The 19878-nt window shown below is 41.4% G+C and overlaps 1 protein-coding gene across 2 annotated transcripts in view; it reads right to left on the bottom strand.

Moving 5' to 3' along the window:
* Positions 1 to 19878, bottom strand: part of FAM184B (family with sequence similarity 184 member B) — a 119474-nt gene that overhangs the window by 23644 nt on the left and 75952 nt on the right. For both annotated transcript variants that reach the window (XM_086406363.1, XM_086406364.1), the window contains exons 6-8: positions 17871 to 17981; positions 15959 to 16066; positions 7340 to 7446 (exon numbers count right to left, since the gene is read on the bottom strand). In XM_086406363.1, coding sequence (XP_086262489.1) covers positions 7340 to 7446; positions 15959 to 16066; positions 17871 to 17981 — 326 coding nt within the window. The remainder of the gene's footprint in view (positions 1 to 7339; positions 7447 to 15958; positions 16067 to 17870; positions 17982 to 19878) is intronic.

Raw genomic sequence — 19878 nt, 5'->3', positions numbered from 1 at the left:
CTGGTAAATGGTTATGTTACTTTGTCTGAGCTCTTTAAACTGTTTCCTCTTCCAAAACATGGGGTTAATATTAGTACCTTTCACATGGATTGTTATAAAGATTAATAGAGTAAATATCTTAAAAAATGCTTAACTCTATGTCTGGCACATTGTATTAATTGTATATTAATACAAATAAAAAATTAGTCAAGTACTTAATAAAGTGAAAGGTTTCTTTCTTTGCATCTTAATTCTCTTAGGTTATCTTCAAACTTCTGGAAGCTATGCTAAATATAACTGTGTTCAGAGCAGTTTATTCCTATAAACAGGGCTATTGGGATTTTACATGGGATTGAACTGAATCTATAGCTCAATTCAGAGTAAATTATGTTCTTAACAACACTGAGTATTCAATTATGATCATTCTGTCTGTAAATAAAGACATTTTTACTCTTCCTTTCTAATTTGTAGCTCTTTTTCTTGCTTTACAGGGCTGACTAGTACCTTCAGGACAATGATAGGTAGTGAGAGCAGAATTTTTGCTTTATTCTGAGTTTTTGGAGGAACGTGTCCAATATTTTACCATTAAGCATGTTTATCATACATGATCTTTTTCAGGCTGAAGAAATTCTATTCATGGATTGAAGAGTTTTTATCATCAAAGGATGTTAACTTCTGTCTAATGCTTTTGTGCATCTACTGATATGATTATTTATTTTTCCCTTTATTTTTTTAATATGATGAATTACATGATTGCCATTCAAATGTTCAATCAACCACACATTCCTGGGATAAACTCTACTTGGTCATGATGTATTATTCTTTTTATATACTGCTTCATATTTTCAAACATTTTATTGAGGATTTTGCATTCATGAAGAATATTAGTTTATCTATATTGACAAATGTTTTAAGTGCCTTGAAAAAAATTTATTCTGTAGTTTTTCAGCATATTGTCTACAGATATAAAATAGATTAAGTTAGTTAATAGTGTAGTTCAAATCTTCTATGTCCTTACTGATATTAGTCTAGTCATTCAATCAAATATTCAAAAATAGGTGTCAGAATCTCAGATATGATTGCAAATTTCTTCCTTTAGTTCTCATAGTATTTGCTTCATTATTTAAAGCTCTGTTATTAGGTAATACACATTTAGGATTGTAATGTCTTCCAGAAGAATTGACCACTTTACTGTTGTGAAACATCCCTTTTTAATCACTGGTAATACTTCTTGTTCTGAAGTCTACATTGATATGAATATAGCCACATTGGCTTCCTTACATTTTGTATTTGCATGGTATATCTATTTTTATCCCTTTACCTTCCAACTTATCTGTGCCTGTATAAGGTGTGTCATACAAAATACCACCAACTGAAGGGCTTAAAAAGCAGAAATTAATTTTCTCATAATTCTGAAAGCTAGAAGTCCATGATCATGGAGTCAGCAGGTTTGGTTTCTTCTAAGGCTTCTCTTCTGAAGCTTGTAGATAGCCAACTTCCATCACCCTGTGTCCTCATGTGATTGCCCCTTTGTCTGCTTTACGAGTGCACTAATCTCTTCTTACAAGGAAATATTGGGTGAGGGCCACCCTCATAACCCCATTTAAATCAATCATCTATTTAAAGCTTTATCTCTGAATGCATTCATATTGGGGATTAGGGCCTTAACATATGAATTTGAGGGGGGCATGGGGCAGCACAATTCATCCCATAACAGTGTCTTTATACTTAAATCTCTCTCTTGCAGATAGCACGTAGTAAATGTCCCACGTGCTAGGATATTTTGATCCTCTCTGGCAATCTCTTTCTTTTAAATGATGTCTCTGTTTCATTTACATGATCAGTATTGAAATGATTGGGTTTGAATCCACATCTTATTTGTTTTTCTAATTGCCCAATTCCTTTTCTTATCGTTCTTCTGTTCTTTTTCTATCTACCTACCTGACATTTTATGATTCCATTTTAGTTCTTTTGTTGGATTTTTTAAGCTTGTCTTTGTATTAATGTTTAATGTTCCTCTGTGGATTACAACTTGTATCCTTAACTTATCACAACCTACTTAGAGTTAACATCGTACCTCTTCATATAAAATATGAGTCCCTTACAATACTATAATTCCATTAATCCCCGTTCTTTGTGCTCGTGGTCATATATTATTCAACTATATGCAATGTGAACTTCATAATATACTGCTTAATTATTAAGTAGTTATATGTCTTTTAAAGAAATTAAAGAGAAAGAAAAGCAGTAGTTTTTTATATTTACCTATACATTTACCATTTCTGATGCTCTTCATTTTCTCCTGTAGATCCAACTTTAAATTTGCTGTAATTTCCTTTCAGCTTTAATAAATTCCACTGCTGTTTCTCATACTGCAGCTTAACTGGTGAAAAGTCCTCTTACCTTTTATATACCTGAAAATGTTCTATTTCATTCTCATTTTTGAAGGATATTTTCACTGGATTTAAAATTAGGATTTTACAGGTTTTTTTTTTTTTTTCCATTTATAACCTTAATGATATTTTAACTTCATTTTCTGGCTTTCATCACAATGAGCCTAGAAGGTTGATGAGAAGTCAGTTGTCATTAGTATTCATGAAAAGCCAACTGTCTCTTGTATGTAATTTGTCTTTTTAAAACCTGACTGCTTGTAAGATCTGGGGGGATATATTTTGTTTTCAGCAGATTTTCTATGATGTATCTAGGCATTGTTATCTTCAGATTTATTCTGTGGGGAGTTCACCGAGCTTCTTGAATATGTAAATTGGCGTCCCACATCAAATTGGGGGAATTTTTGGTCATTCTTTCCAAATATTTTTTCCTGGTCCATTTTCTTTCCCTTTTTACTTGTGGGCTCCAAATACATGCATGAAGACTATTTGATATTGTCCCACAAGTCACTAAGAATCTCTTCATTAAAAAAAAAATTTCCCCCCTCATTCTTTGGATAAGAGGGTTTCTACTGATCTATCTTTGAGCAATAAACTTTTCTTCTGTGATTTTAATTTGCTGTTAAGTACATCTAATGAGGTTTTCATTGTGGATATTGTACTTTACAGCTTTAGAATTTCCATTGCTTCAAGGTTTTCATTTCTCTGCAGAAATTCCCTATTTGTTCACTCATTATAACAATCCTTTCCCTGAACATAGCTCATATAATTGCTTTCAAGTTTTTGTCTGCTAATTCCAATATCTAGGTCATTTTAGGCTTTATTAGCTGATTTTTTTCTTGATTATAAGTCATATATACTGTTCTGATTCCTCGCATGTCTTATAATGTTTTCATCAAATGCTCAATACTGTAGATAATATAATACTTAATATAATAATACCAGGAGTCTGTATTATGAATTCCTTTCAAAAGTGTTTAGATTTGTTATGACAGCCAGTTAAATTACTCAAGGCTCTTTCTTATCTTTTTATGCCCGGATTTGTCTTTTTTTAGAGCATGTATAGTTCAACATTGTCCTTTGTTCTAGGGTGTGGCCTTTATCACAGGGTGTGTTTCTTACTCCTAATGTGTTGTTTCTGAGGTCTCAACTTTTTTTCATTGTGGCTGATCTTGGAATCCAATGTCTCCTAGAATCCCATCTCTAGTACCTTCATTTTCCTCAGCACCATGGCAGCAGCATATTCCTAGGCCTCATGAGTCTCACTCAAGCTCCTGGCAAGGACCTACGGAAAATTCTTATAGATTTCTGTCCCCTATACCCTCACTTAGTATCTTCTCTTCTGGTACCCTACCTTACAAATTCCAGCTGCTCTAGCAGCCCTGAGCCCTGATGTCTGCTTCCTCAGCTCAACTTACCTCCACTTCTCTGTACTGTGGTTGGCACTGTCCCCAGACAGGCAGGAGAAAATGTGGAGTGATTATGGGATTCAGTTCATGTTTCTCTTCTAAAGAACATGGTCCTTCTCTGCATATTGTCCTGTTCCTAAAAGAGTTGTTATTTATTTTGCTCACTTTTAAAGTTGTCTACAGAAAGAGGGCAAGTCTAGTACCAGTTACCCTGCCACAGCTTTGAAAAACAGGAAAACTGTGGAACTTCATATGGCATAAGAACAGCAGCCCTAAGTTGAGATGTAGTTAAAAACATTAGTTCTGGAGCCAGAGAGGCTATTATCTGGATCCTACCATCTACTGGCAGAATAAGTAGAAAGACAAGTCACTTAACCTCTCTGTTCTTCAGTTTCCTTCATCTTTAAAATGAAGTACTTCAATAATGGTATCTACCTAATGAAAATTAAATGGGTTAATCCAGCATTCAGTAAATATTTACTATTATTATATTTACCACATCATCATTCCTGGGAACACCACTAATGAGAATTTCCCTCTCTTACTCTATTCTCTTGTGTCAAATTCCCTCGTATCCTAAAAAGCTGATCCTATCCTACCATCTCTCACAAGCAAGTCATAGCAGACTCTTCTGACTTCCCCTGCTCCCACTGAAGTTGATTCTGACCTGCTGCTGCTGCTGTTTAATCGCTTCAGTCATGTCCAACTTTGTGTGACCCTATGGAATGTAGCCCGCCAGGCTCCTTTGTCCATGGGATTCTCTAAGCAGGAATACTAGAGTGGGTTGCCATGCCCTCCTCCAGGGTTTTCCTGACCCAGGGATTGAACCCAGGTCTCCTGCACTGCAGGCAGATTCTTTACTGCTGAGCCACCAGGAAAGCCCATCCGACCTGCTACCCCCACCTTAAATCAACAGCCAATGGAAAACCCACTATGCCAAAAGTTCTCTGACAAGCAGCCTTCAAGGGGTTAACTACTGAATATGCAACCTCACCCCTAAAGAACCAATGTGTCTGTTCTGTTCTGCAGCCTCTGACCGTAGATCTTTCTATACTTCTCAGTTCTTACACTCTAACTAAAACCCCCATGAAAGAAGCCTACAGACCCCACACCTCCTCATTTTCTTCTGTAGTTGAGTAACCTCCTTACCAACAAAGCTACACAGGAGAAAAGACAAGGTTGCTGTGATCACCTACTGTTGGTCTGCCCAGCATCCTCTCCTTGGGGCAGCCTCTTCTCTTTCCATAGTGATCCTGTTTAGTCCACAAGGTTCAGATGCAGCTAACTCTGCCCTCATCCTTAACTGGCCCATGGGAAGGGCATTTGACACATACCTGGTCCATCAGAGCCAGACATCTCCTTGGCCAGAATGACTGGCTCCGGGATGGACAAATGACCCAAGCTGGGCCCCTTAGAAACTTCTTCAAATCCCTGCCAGTATTTTCACAGTAAAGATTATTTCTTTCCCTTTGTTAGTTTTGAACAGAATAAGATTTGTAGCTTCCAGGGGTAAGTGACAGCACCTGCATTTAGTCTGGAGGCCCGACTCCAGAGTCTGTGCTCTTTAACTGCTATGGTTACACATCTCATAGGTTCCAAGACAGAATCTGGAGGGAGCTGGGCAGGTATTATTAGCTAGAGAGTTCACAGGACTATAGGGTACCTAACATTGCCATTGATATGATTTAGGGGTGTAGGCTTTGCTTCCTCAATTCTAGCTTATAAATGTTTCTGTCCCCTCAAAATTCCTATTTTGAAGCCTACTGCCCAATCTAATGGTATTAAGAAATGAGGCCTTTGGAAGGTGATTAAGTCATGAAGGTGAGACCCTCATGAATGGGATTAATGCCTTTATAAAAGAGGCCCTTGCCCGTCCACCTTGTGAAGACAGAATGAAACGCCTTCTATAAGCCAGAAAGTGAGTCCTCATCAGACACAGAAACTGCCATCACCTTGACCTTGGACTTTATAGCCCCCATAACTGTGAGAAATAAATTTATGGTGTTCATAAGCCACCCAGTCTATGGGATTTTGCTAAGCAGTCCAAATAGACTATGACAACTAATCTCCCACGTGGTGAGATTAGTGTCTTTATAAGAAAAGACAAAAGAGAGACCTCCTCCCACATCATCTGCTGCTTCTCTCTTCTCCATGAGAGGACATGAGAAGATGGCCATGTGCAAGCCAGGAAGAAAGCTCTCACCAGGACTATTTGAAGAGCTACCAGATGGTAGCATGGACTCCATGTCATCTGTCAGGACCCCACACAGCTGTTCATTAGTGTGGGGAAGTGAAGTATAACTGTGGTAGCCTCAGAATCACCTGGGAAGCTTTCTCAAAAGACACAGGGTTGGGATATACCCAGACCTACTGTATCAGAAACTTGTGAGGTGGTGTGACAGATCTTTATTGCTCAGCAAATACCAACTGCCTTATTGATGCTGTGGATTGAATTGTGTCTCCCCAAATTCACATGTTGAAACCTCAATCACCAATATGATGGTATTTGGAAATGAGGCCACTGGAGGTAATTAGGTCATTAGAGAGTAGCCCTCATGATGAGATTAGTGCCTTTGTAAGAAAGATACAAGAGAGACCTCCTCCCACACTGTCTGCTGCCTCTGTCTTCTCCTGAGAGGACACAAGAAGATGGCCATGTGCAGACCAGGAAGAGTCCTCACCAAGAACTGAATGGGCCAGCACCTTGATCCCCAGCATCCAGGGCTGTGGGAATAACCTTCTGTTGTATGGTATTTTGTTATAGCAGCTGAAACTAAGACCTGTGGAGAGCATATTATCTTCTGCTCAGAGAATTAGTTTTTGGTCACGTGACTTGCTTTGACCAATGGAATGTGGATAAAAATGAGACTGTGCAGTCCTGAGTGTAGGCTTTAAGAGGCACTGCATGTTTTCATCAGCTTTTTTGAGCTTTTTCCCTTTACCATGACAACAACATGCCCTGGATAGAGGCTAATGCATCAGTCTTGGTCCCAGAATGGGATGGCATCTGAACAGACTTAAACTCTATCCGTGGTTGGGGCAGAGCAATAACATCAGACTCTTAGTCAGGAGCCAAGGTCATATAAAACCAGAAGAGCTTGGCAGAGCCAAGAATAAAGATAGCTGACTGACGAGCTAAAATCGTTGATATTTTGGGAATGTTTGTTAGAGCAGCAAAAGCTAATATAGGTGATAAAGGAGGGAGAGTTCCTCTCTGTGACAAAGCTCCCTCATGTCCCTCACTTAGTAAAAGAACACTTGGAAGAACAGGAGGCAGAGGTTTGGGCCAGTCCAGGTCTGTCTGAATTTGGGGCAGTTTATTAACCTTTTTGAGTGTTAGGTTCTTAATCTATAAAATGGTCTCTCTGAGTTGGTATGACAATTAAATAATTCAGGTAAAGTCCTTAGATGTGCTGGAGGCACACAAGACATTTCTGTTCCCTCCCTAAGCTTCATGCATGGGGCAGTGACAAATATGTGAGGACAGAATGAACGAATGAATCCTTCAAGTGTGAGTTCTCATTCACTGGGGCCCTCGGAAGCCTGCCTGTCCTCCTGTACCTTTCCTCTTCGTCGCTGCTGGTTCCTTCTTCAGCCGCTAACTTATCTTGATATTCCTCTCCTCTGGTCAGAGTCTGAGAAGGTTCATTCGGTCTCAAGCATGGATCCTAAGGGAAAAACAGTTGTAAGATGAGACTAAAGTAAAGTTCCTGGAGCCAACCTGTGGTTTACCAAACCAGAGAGCAGAGGAGAAAGAGCCTCCGGCAATCCCCGCAGCTCTCAGGCCTGTGATGATTCAGTGCTGAGCCCACTGCCTGGCTCAGGAGCAGTGTCAGCCCTGATGCCTGTATCCTGCTTTTCAGTCTAGCAAGCATGTCATGCAGCTGATGAAAGTCAAGCACAGAGAGAGAAACTAAAGCACGTAGCTTGTCCAGGGTTTCTATCAGAGAGGAATGGAAATGAAATGCAACCCTGGGGCTGCTGTGGAGATCAGAGAACAGTGCCAGCAACAGCCACTGGTCTATAAGGGTGAGCAACTGCTATTATTATTATACTCATATTACAGGTGGCAGTCTGCTACATCCTATAATGCAGGATGAGAAAACATGGAACTTGATCAGAAGCCTTGAGAAGTGGGGTATGGTGGGAGGACAATACGGAAATCATGAGTTAATAATGAGGCTTCGGAATTTTCTATCAATAGAATTTGTTCATGTTATCATTTCCTCTTTCAGCAGAGATAGAAAAATGAAGACTTTCTTATTTTGATTCTTCTACTTGTTACAGTAACCACTGTCCACAGAAAACTGTAAGACAGGCTAGGATAGATCTCTTAGTTCAGAAATCTCATTAAATAAGAATAAATTGCTACCTGGGCTTTCTGCTAATTATGTGTCTCTGCCAGTCTTGTGTTTTTCTGGCCCTGAGCTTCATCAGCTGTAAAACAAAGTGGCTGGTTACATCTCTGGTTTTCAAACCAGACTCCAGGGACCATGAGAGATGCCCTTGGTGATAAGAGAGGCAAAGCTGAGACTGGAAGATGGGGCCTTGGGCTCCCCTCCCTCCCCGACACAGAATGAAACTGCTCTGGTTGCCTTCTATGTACTCTAATGTCTATGAAAGGCCACCAACGTCAAGGCCAATGAGGACCTCCATGTTGCCAAATCCCAATGGTCACTCCATGGGCTTCAGTTAATCGAACTTTTCTGCAGAACTGGAATATCTGTTCCTTCCCTCCTCCACGCAGCCCCCTTTCCTGGGTTTCCTCCTCTCTCTCAGCTACTCCTTCTCTGTCTCCTCTGCTAAAGCCTCCTCCTTTCCTGCCCTAAACCTCAGTCCTTGGACTTCTCTTTTCTGTCTTACTCCCTAGTGTCTCATCTAGTTCCATGGATACTAATGACAAAGTTTATCTCCATTTCCAAGTTTCCCCCTAAACTCTGGACTTGTATATCCAACTGCCCTCCAGACATCATTCAGATGCTTAATAAACTTCTTAAACTGTAACATGTCCATAATTGAACTCTTGGTCTTACCTCCTCCAAGCAACAAGCATGTACTTTCCTCAGGGCCTTTGCACTGGCTATTCTTGCCACCTGCAATGCTCTACCCTATGATATTTACACGTCTAGCTTCCTCACTTCACTCACCACAACCAAGAGACCTTCCGTCATCTAAAACTTGGGCTCTGGCAGCAAATTGCCTATGTTTAAATCCCACTTCTTATTTAAGATGTAACAATCCTAATGATAACAGTAATCACAATAAATAAGAATTGACTCAGTTCAACATGAATATCTCTACCCTATTAAATTGAGTCTTTGTGACCCCATGTTCTATACAATTGATGGAATTCGCTAGGCCAGAATACTGGAGTAGGGAGCCTTTCCCTTCTCCAGGGGATCTTCCCAAGCCAGGAATTGAACTCAGGTCTTCCATATTGCAGGCAGATTCTTTATCAGCTGAGCCACAAGGGAAGCCCAAGAATTCTAGAGTAGGTGGCCTATCCTTTCTCCAGTGGATCTTCCTGGCCCAGGAATCAAACCCAGATCTCCTGCATGCAGCCTGATTCTTTACCAACTGAGCTATCAGGAAAGCCTAGTAAAATGAATCACTACTACAAAACTCTAATAATGAACCTATAGGGACCTAGCAACAGAGCCTGAAAACATAAGGCAAAATGTTCAGAAATGTAGGGAAGAACGGGCAAATTTATAATGGGAGATTTTAATACACACTTCTCAGAGACTCATATATCATGTACTCAAAATAAGCTAGGAAATGGAAGGTTTGAACAAGATTAATAAGCTGAAACTAGTAGCTAAAAAAGAACAATAATCAATGTTAATGTTTATATAATGCTTAGTGTGCACCCTCAACTCTATGAGGTGAGAATCATACCATTTTAAAGGTGATGAACCTTGCCCAACGTCATACAGTGAACACCAGAACTAGAGTTTAAATATATAAGCTTTAACCATGGGGGTCACAAAGACTCAGACATGACTTAGTGACTGAACAACAACAACAAACCTTTAACAATCAAACAGAATATATATTTTTTGGCTATCACATAGGAAATATTTTTTTTAAAACTGACTCCACAGCAGGCTACAGAGCAAATTTCAGCATAGCTAGAATGTTGGACATTTTATAGACCTCATTATCTAATGACAATGCAAAAAATTTAGAAAACAGTAAAGAAAGTAGGTTTAAAAAGTGAGATAAACTTCAAAACTCTGGGATACAGCTAAAGACATACACTGAGAGGGAAATTTATAGCCTTAAGTGTATTTATTATAGAACATTTAAGAAGTTAGAAAAAGGATAACATAATAAACCCAAAGTAAGTAGAAGGAAAGAAGTATGAAAGAAAAATTAATGGCATAGAAAACCACAGATCTGACCGGCACATCTGAAAGCCGGCTTTTTGAAAAGACACATCAGACTACTGCTAAGACTGATCAAGGAAAAAGGGAGAAGGAACTTAAAGCAACATGAATAATGGACAAAGATCTCATGACAGTTATGAAGATGAAAAAGAATTTCAAATGCACTCTGAGCCACTGTGAAGGCTGTGAAAGAGAATGTGCAGGATGTAATTTCTGGGCTACCTTATCGACCACTGATTTATTTAAAGGCATCCTGGGCAGGAGTCCAGAAATAAGAGAGGACAGAAAATGCTTAAAAAAGGCTGACGATGCACTCAGATGATCACAGCAGCTCCCCACAGTGGAGCACCCATCCATTTCTATGCAGTAACTCATGGACGCTGGCAACTCAGGGAGGTGGGCATGAAGACAACCCTGTCCTTGTGCTGCAGAGGGGGATCCAAGGTCAGAAAAGTCCAGACTTCCATGTGACTGCCCTGGCACTCTGTTGTGTTAGCATGATCACCAGCTGCCGGTATCAGGGCCTAACTGGGTGAGTTCAAACTGTGATACGAACATATTGCTGAAAAGTATCTGCAAATCAGACACTTAAAATCAACCTGATAGATGAAGGCTGCTTCCCAAATCAACGGGGAGAAATACTCAGTAATTTTTCTGTTTCTGTTCACTTGCTTCCAGCTCCCTGGAAACCAAAGACAAGGATATCCTTCCCCCCAAAAGGAGATGAGTCCTCTCGCTCCCTGCAAATATGGCAACCCACTCCAGTGTTCTTGCCTGGAGAATCCCAGGGACGGGGGAGCCTGGTGGGCTGCCGTCTTTGGGGTCGCACAGAGTCGGACACGACTGAAGCGACTTAGCAGCCGTAGCAGCAGCAGTGTTCCTTTAAATCATCCTCTGGCCAAGGCTAATTTTTGAAGGTGTTCCTAATCCAGCTTGAAACAGTACCCTCAGCTCCATTCATTCAGTTGGCATGTCATGGATCAGTTAATATACAAGGAGGTGCAAACATCTGCCACATGTGGGTATGTTAGGTGCTGGAAAGACAGAGATTAATAAGAGATATAATTCTTGATTTCAACAAACTAATGGTTCAGCAGAGGGGACCAATAGACCACATAAATGGCAAGCATTCACCTCCTTCACCACCAAAACACCTTCTGGTATTTTGGGTCAAAGTGTATCATTCCAAAGGAAGTGGGGTGCCATCTGAATATTTCTCAAATGAACCTGACCGTGGAAATGAACAGTAGGCTGAAAGAGCACTTTCAAGCTCACCAATACTCATTTCTCTGAATTTCAAATAGGGCAGACTCTCCAGCATCCCTTTTCTGGTTTTCTGCTTGGGATCCCAGTGAGCGCCTCCCAGGACCAACACTGAGCCACTCTGGGTGTATCCTGAGTTAATCGCCCCTAATACACGCTCTTGCGTTCCCCATCAGGCATTTCTCAGGTTCTGTCCAGGACTCTCTCCATCACTAAAGTATGCACAGAAAATAAATAGCTCTGCTTCTCCCCTAACCATCCACTGCAAAAGCCTCCTCCCAACTCCTCCCAAGCAAATGGCTGGTTATTTTAAACCCACAGTCACATTAGGTCTTCATCTTTCATCTTCTAGGCAGTGAACCTCATCTGGGTTGTTTCTATTTTAAAGGAACACCCACGCCCAGGAAATCTTCAGGAAGGAAATAGTGAAAGTCTTTCTCAAGTTCATTTGACAATTTTTCAAAGGCAGCATTATGTGCATCTTAAAAATAGAACACCTAATGCAATGGGGTTTTGCTGAAATGATTACAAGGGACTGTAATAGGTACTACAAAGTCACCTTACATTATAGACTCTTTTAACAGTTTTGAAAAGTGACTTCATGTGCTTTCTTCCGTTTATTACAAGTCTCTGGGGTGGAGGACAGGAATCATGTCTGCCACTTTCCTAATGAAAAGCAGTACAGAACTGTAATTTGGACACTGGTGTTCCTCTTTGGGCCTCAGTTTCCCTATCTGTAAAGTGAAGATAATAATACTTGCCTCATAGGGTTGTTGTTTGGGACTGTGTACAGCACTATGTTCTTGGTACTTGATCTGTTTGCCACTAGCAACAGTGAGGAAACTGATCCCAGAGAGGTAATTATGTAATATTTACTTTGCTCTCTGAAGACCACCCTTACTCATCCAGCCCTGGGCCTCTCTTAACAACAGCACTCAGAAATAGTTGTTGAGGCGAAATGACTTGAATAATAATGACCACCAGTGACTTTCCTGTTTCTTCTGGAGAAGGTGCAGGCAAGGATCTATGAAAACTTCACCGCTTCTCTGTCCCCGGCTCATCCAGACACCAGAAACTTCCACAAAAAAAGTTTCTGTGAAAATTACCAAGAGTCACATGACTTTCTGGAAACTAATGAAGAACATTGTGAACCTAAGATAATCAAGGAGGCCAGACATGAGAGGCCAGGATAAAAGGCTCAATGGAGTCTCAGCTGTCTATGGTGGGGACAGAGTCACACCCAGGGTTGGCAGCCCTCCCTCTGTGTATTCTGGGAATGGAGTGAAAAGTCTGCTCTCAGTCCGCCTTATTATTTATCTCTCTCTTGACTCACTGAAATGCTCTGTCAGAACAGCTAAGAACAATCTTTGCTGTGTCCCGTGTGGGTGCAGGGTTCGCTGCACTGTAGTGCACTGCTCAAGCACCATCCACACAAGCCTGGACCTTGTACCTCTAGGGCCTTGGCAAAGCTTTGACTCACTTTGTTGGCATAGATTTTGCTGGACAAAAATATCTGAACTAAATATAAATTTTCTCTGATATAGCTTGACCAGGTTCAGAAAGTTGTGTAACCTGTTGTGTCAGTAAGGTTGTGCGGAAACAGACACTTGCACGTGCTGCCGTGAGGGTGCACTGACAACCTTGATGGAGTGCAATGCAGCTAGTCTATCAAAGTTCAAGCTTCTCATAGCACTGGACCTAGCAAATCCTTCAATGGTAAGAGTTAGCACCTACTGAGCACTTACATGTACTGTTTCTGTCATTTTTCACAGATGACTGTGGAATGAATGAATAACATACATGTTGAGTTGATCAAGCAGAACTGATACTCATGAAGGTTCTTCCTTCTTTACTTCTGTCTAGAACTGAGCTCTTGGAGGGATTGTTGTCTAGACCCAGAAGGGTCAGATGAGAGCCGAGTTTCATGATGAACCAACCCAAGGTTTTCAATGTGCACTTGTATTTAAACTTCTGTGTGTATAGTTGCTCAGTCATGTCTGATTCTTTGCGACCCCATGGACTGTAGCCCTTAAACTTCTCTAGGACTTGCCTTTTTAGCTACAGCAGTGGTTCTCAATTGGATGATTATGGTCCTAAGGAAACATTTATCAATGTCTGGAGAAGTTTTTGGTTGAGACATTTTGATTGCAAAGGGAGTGCTACTGGCATTTGGTGGGTAGAGGCCAAGGATGCTACCAAACGTCCTACAATGCACAGGACAGTCCCACAACAAAATATCACCCAGTCCGAAAGTCAAGTGCCAAGGCTGAGAGATCTTGAGATGCAGTGAAAGCTCTGGCTCTTGTACGTCAGTCTTGGAACATACCTAAAATGTGTGTGTGTGTGTGTGTGTATTCCCTCCTGAAAATACAGCCTGCTGTGTAATGTTCTGGAGCTTCATTATTATTTATTTCTAGCTTATCAACCTTCCTTTAATTTGAATCTCATCACTCAAAATCCCAGCCAACTCTGTCCCATCTCCCTATCACAGTCACTTTGAGGATCTGAGAAATTCTCCAGTATTTGAGGAAGAACCTTTCTGGGAAATCCCACAGGGTACTGGTGAAAATTCAGCTGTCCCTAGGGCCAGGAGTTCTTCTTGTTGAATGCTAGCTCATGAGGCTGATTCTTGAGAAACTTACAGAGAATGAAAATACCTGCATGTTCTGCAAGTAGACATTTTCAGAAAGGATGGGATGGCCTCAGTCAGGAAGGGCCAGCCCTGCTGATAAACGTACCTGTGTTCCTTTATTTCTCCTCCAAGCTTATGCAGGGGCAATGGGGGCTGCTCAAGTATTTCCCCCACATCTGGGTGTCAGAGGAGGAAATGTGGGGGGTCCTGGCCACTCTCCTTAATGCCAAGACATATAACTATAGCCTATTTTATCTGGAAGGCATTCTGGACATGTGTTGATACTCTTACAGGAAGAGTGGGGGATCAGAGCCACAGACCTAGCTCCATCCTGTCTCGGCCGCTTATCTGCCTGTGACCATGAGTGAGTCACCTAACTTCTCTGTCCTTCATTTCCCTCTTTTGTAAAATGGTTACATTACAGGGTTACACAAATTGCAATGAGGTCATGAATGGAGACAGTGCTGTATAACTGACCAATATTGTTATTCAAATCCATAGCCACTAGATTTTTGACTCATTTCTATCCTGGTGAATATGTGATTAAGGTTAAGTATGGGTTATCCCAGTAGGGCTTTTGTTTGCAAAACAGGACTGGAATCAACAAAGAGAATTTACAGTTTCTGAAGACACGCAGGCACAGGGTAATGGGTGGATTAATCAATTAGGTCAAAGCAGTGAGATTCAAACTCACCTACATAGTGTTTTCCCACCTGGAGTCTGAAGTGGGCTGAAAATTTGAGGCAGCAATAAAATATATGAAATTTAGGCAATGGATTTTTTATGGTGCCAGGTGTAAAGATTAAGAGGCAAGCTGAAATAGGAACCAAGAGGGTCCTTCAGGTCAGGGTACTCAAACATGAACTTCACAGGAAGTATGTATGTTTCTGACGTTATGCAAGGAATGTTAACTGAGTGCCTATATTTTAGGTTAAATTGTGCCCCCAAGAAGAGACATTGAAGTCCTAACTCCAGCACTTAGAGAAGTGACTTTACTTGCAACCTGGGCTTTTGCAGATGTAATTAGTTAAAATAAGGTCATATTGGATTAGGGTAAGCCCTAAATCCAATGACTAGCGTCTCTATAAGAAGGCCATATGAGGACCCAGAGACACACCGTGAAGAAGGCCGTGTGATGACAGAGGCAGAGACTGGAGTGATGTGGTGACAAGCCAAGGAATGCCAAGGAGTGCCAAGGAATGCCAAGGAGTGCCAAGGCCAACAACCACCAGAAGCTGGAGAGAGGCATGGAACAGACTCTACGCAGAGCCACCTGAAGGAGCCAACCTGCTCACACTGTGATTTTGGACTTTCAGTCTTCAAAACTGTGAGACAATACATTTTTGTGGTTTAAGCCCCAAGGGTGTGGTAATTCATTATGGCAACCCTGGGGAAAGAACACAGCCTAGCATGAGCTTGACAGAGACAAACAGAAACTAGATTCTATCCGAAGCACTATCCCTTACAAAAGGGCAGCATCATGTGGGAGGGCTACCGTGAGAGTAACGGATATCACAGATATGGATGTGGATGCGGAGGGATGCAAGGGGGCATTGTGATTACTGTTAGGATTCATGCTCCAGGCAGAACCAAAGACCCCACTCTCGTCCAGTGCCCCTTTGTCTGCCAGCCAGGCTGCTCCCAGAGAGGGAGGGAAGATTTATCTGACAAGCCTTGTTCTTTTTCAAACCATGCAGATAATTACTCAGAACTCTATTTTCTTCATGGTTGTTGCAAATTGATTTTGTAATGATTTTTTTTCTCCAGGCATTTTGGCAGCTCTGAGAGGGGAAATAAAAGGGCCCATTAATGCCAGCATGTGTCACTGGGGACACCAAAGTGCTGAAAAGGAGAAGAAAAATATCCTTAATTAAAGAAGAAAAAGCTAGAGGTTACCTGGGTCTCTAAAATGTTGCAGTGCTGGTAGTCCAATTCCTGGGGCTTTTCATCGCCTCTTGGGGGACATGCCTTATTCTGTTGGATAAATTCTTCCAGCCTTAAAACCTAAAATAGAAGAATAGAAATATTCAGCGATGAAGCAGTCTTACCACCTGGCTGTGGTCATTAATCTGGGAGCCTGTTCCTTTGAGTCAATCACTTCTGAGGACAGTGTCTCACTAGACAAATCCCAGACATGCTTCTTGAGGGGCCATTTCTAGTGAGCTAGTTGCTTAGTTCCTCCAGAAGTCAATGAACCTGGCATGTTTACAATATCCAACACTTCCATTTAAATTACTCAAGTCCATATAACTATATCAAAGCTATAGCATGGTTTCCACTGGTTTTCATACCATTCCTGGAAGGCCACCCTATTTCTTTTTTACAAAGTTAGTTGGTAAAGAAAAGGAACAATGTTTAAGAATTATACAGATAATGAGAGAAGGGTGGCTACAGGATGCTATTACATTGTAAGACCTTAATTATGATGTTATTATTAACTAACTAAACATAGAGTATGAATTAAACAGATTGGTTTCCCAGCTCTATACTTTGAGAAGAACAAGGCTAATAACCATAAAGGAAACTCAGATGTTGCTGAAACTACTGCTCCTCAGGTACCATGCTAGGTGTAAGGTGGGGAGGAGAAGAAACAGCCTGAGAGCAGGATGGTAAGGTAAAATATCGTCCCTGCCTTCAAGGAGCTGTCATCTCATGGAGCAGACAGATGCACATTTAGAATCACAACAACACTCAATAGACATATGTAAAATATAAAAAGACCATCATTAATGATGTGTTTGCTCTGTGTCAGGCACAGACCTAAGCATTTTACAGTATTAACTCTTAATTCTCCTAACAATCACTATGAGGTAGGTAGAACTTACAGCAAAAAACTGCCCAGGAGTTCTGGCACAGTGTTAATAGCACTGAAGGATGAATAGAGTCCAGTGGCAAGTTCTTCTCCCCAGTAATACTGTCCACAGTGCTTTTAAACTTTGAACTTGGTCCCTGGGTGGTTTGGACAGATGGGCCTAAGAAGCAAACCCCATAGTTCAGCTGGTTCACATCCATTTCATATCCCACTCTTCTGGCTGGCCTCCAGCATGGAGGCCTGATGGCTAAATCCTTGGTTTCCCAGGCTAGCCAGTTGGCACAGATGTTACCAGCGGGAGTAGGAGTCAGCTAGGGGCTTCCTATACCCTTTTGTTTTCCTAATGAAGTAGGCAGGCCTGGTCACCCCTTCCCCTACTCGTTTCCTGTTTTAAATTTGGACATGACAACTGGTTAGTGACAGTCATTCTCACAACCAAGGGGAATCTGAGCCAACTTCTCCTACATGCAGTATCAGGGACCTGTGATACATTTAGGGATCATGAACATGTTTTCATTCAAAATTCAAAGGAAAAAACGCAGCCTTGCTGTATTCACCTTTATGGCAATGCGGTTACAAATTAAAATTTTAAATTCTTTTTGATGAAGAAAAGAGTCCACAAAGGCAGAAGTATCTACTGCCCAGAAAACTGCCGGGAGGTGGGGAGATGGCGGGACCAAGAGCTTTGCAGATTTTCCAGATCTGATATTATTTAGTCACAGAATCAACGCCAGCAGCCTCCTGCCTCCTTCTTTTACGTATGACATTAAGTGTCTCTTTGTTAAGCCTCTATAAATCAGGCTCTCTGTTACTTGCAGCTGAATTTATGCCCCTGAGATCATCTTCCTGTCAGGCTAAACTCTTTTTCTTCCTTGCAAGGATGCTAAATGTAAGAAAGTCAGGGCAACTGCCTGAAATTCCTGGCACCTTGGTTAATCAAAAACTCCTGGAGTCCAGAACCATCACTCCCAAGCACAGTGTTTATTCAGGACTTACTTCTAGCAATGAGTTCTGGAGCTTCACACTTAGGGCTGCTTTCTCTTCTTCTAGCTGCTTTATTTCATTTTCTGATTTCTTCTTCACTTCTTCCAATTGTGCTTCTACTTCCTAAATGATAAATAGAAGAGTTAACCACACAATCCATAAAAACATGAACAGTACACACCCTGCCTTATTCCCAAAGGGGTTCAAAGAAGCTCATAAGAGTCATAAACTCCATAAAAAAATATAAATGAGAAAGTTTAAAAAAAAAACAGGTGCTAAACTGACACCACAAAGGCTAATATATATTGGGGGAGGGCAGGGTAAATCCCTGGCTTTAAGTTTTGTAGTGTCAAGTAAGAAAAGAGAATGCTCATTATTGACACAATTCTCACAGTTCCATGAATCAAAAAGCCAAATACATCCTCAGATGCAAAGAAATATCAAAAGCACAATGAAATTTCCTCTTTGGTCTTCTCAACAGCAACCTTACGTTAGTCAAAACGATGGGATTCACAAAGTACTTTTTCCACAGTCCCTCCCCACAGCCTCACAGTCTTAGTGCAAAGTAGATCCAGATAAAAGAACATTCTGGAGCTCATGTGAGTGGTGCAGCTGCAGTTTAGCTCTGTGACCTTGAGCAAATTTCCTAACCTCTCTGTGACTCATTGCATTACTTATTAATACAAGCTTAGCATAGTTCTAGTTACATATTAATAGTAAGAGATAAATGAATTAAAAGTAGGGCAATTCTTATAGATTCCTACCCTTTTTGATCTAGCTTAATGTCTGGTGAAATTTTGCAAGTGTCTAGAGTGAAGAGGAACTAAAAAGCCTCTTGATGAAAGTGAAAGAGGAGAGTGAAAAAGTTGGCTTAAAGCTCAACATTCAGAAAACAAAGATCATGGAATCTGGTCCCATCACTTCATGGGAAATAGATGGGGAAACAGTGGAAACAGTGTCACACTTTATCTTTTTGGGCTCCAAAATCACTGCAGATGGTGACTGCAGCCATGAAATTAAAAGATGCTTACTCCTTGGAAGAAAAGTTATTACCAACCTAGACAGCATATTGAAAAGCAGAGACATTACTTTGCCAACAAAGGTCCATCTCGTCAAGGCTATGGTTTTTCCAGTGGTCATGTATGGACGTGAGAGTTGAACTGTGAAGCAAGCTGGGCGCTGAAGAATTGATGCTTTTGAACTGTGGTGTTGGAGAAGACTCCTGAGAGTCCCTTGGACTGCAAGGAGATCCAACCAGTCCATTCTAAAGGAGATCAGCCCTGGGTGTTCTTTGGAAGGAATGATGCTAAAGCTGAAACTCCAGTACTTTGGCCACCTCATGCGAAGAGTTGACTCATTGGAAAAGACTCTGATGCTGGGAGGGATTGGGGGCAGGAGGAAAAGGGGATGACAGAGGATGAGATGGCTGGATGGCGTCACCGACTCGATGGATGTGAGTTTGAGTGAACTCTGGGAGATGGTGATGGACAGGGAGGCCTGGCGTGCTGTGATTCATGGGGTCGCAAAGAGTCGGACACGACTGAGTGACTGAACTGAACTGAACTGAGAGCAGTGGATGAAATATTCTTTTCCTCTTAGCTGAACTTTCAGTTCAGTTAGTTCAGTCGCTCAGTCATGTCCGACTCTTTGTGACCCCATGGACTGCGGCATGCCAGGCTTCCCCGTCCATCACCAACTACTGGAGCCTGCTCAAACTCGTGTCTATTTAGTCAGTGATGCCATCCAACCATCTCATCATCTGTCATCACCTCTCCTCCTGCCTTCAATCTTTCCCAGCATCAGGGTCTCTTCTAATGAGTCGGCTCTTCACATCAGGTTGCCAAAGTATTGGAGTTTCAGCTTCAACATCAGTCCTTCCAATGAATATTCAGGATTTCATTTAGGATTGACTGGCTTGGTCTCCTTGTAGTCCAAGGGACTCTCAAGAGTCTTCTCCACCACCACAGTTCAAAAGCATCAATTTTTCAGTGCTCAGCTTTCTTTAAAGCCCAACTCTCAC

The sequence above is a fragment of the Bos grunniens genome, chromosome 6, assembly GCF_055505025.1.
Source record: "Bos grunniens cultivar Pamir isolate PY7600 chromosome 6, Bosgru_T2T1.0, whole genome shotgun sequence".
NCBI lineage: Eukaryota > Metazoa > Chordata > Mammalia > Artiodactyla > Bovidae > Bos > Bos grunniens.
Note: the sequence above shows the minus strand (reverse complement) of the source record. Positions and strands in the feature narration are given on the sequence as shown.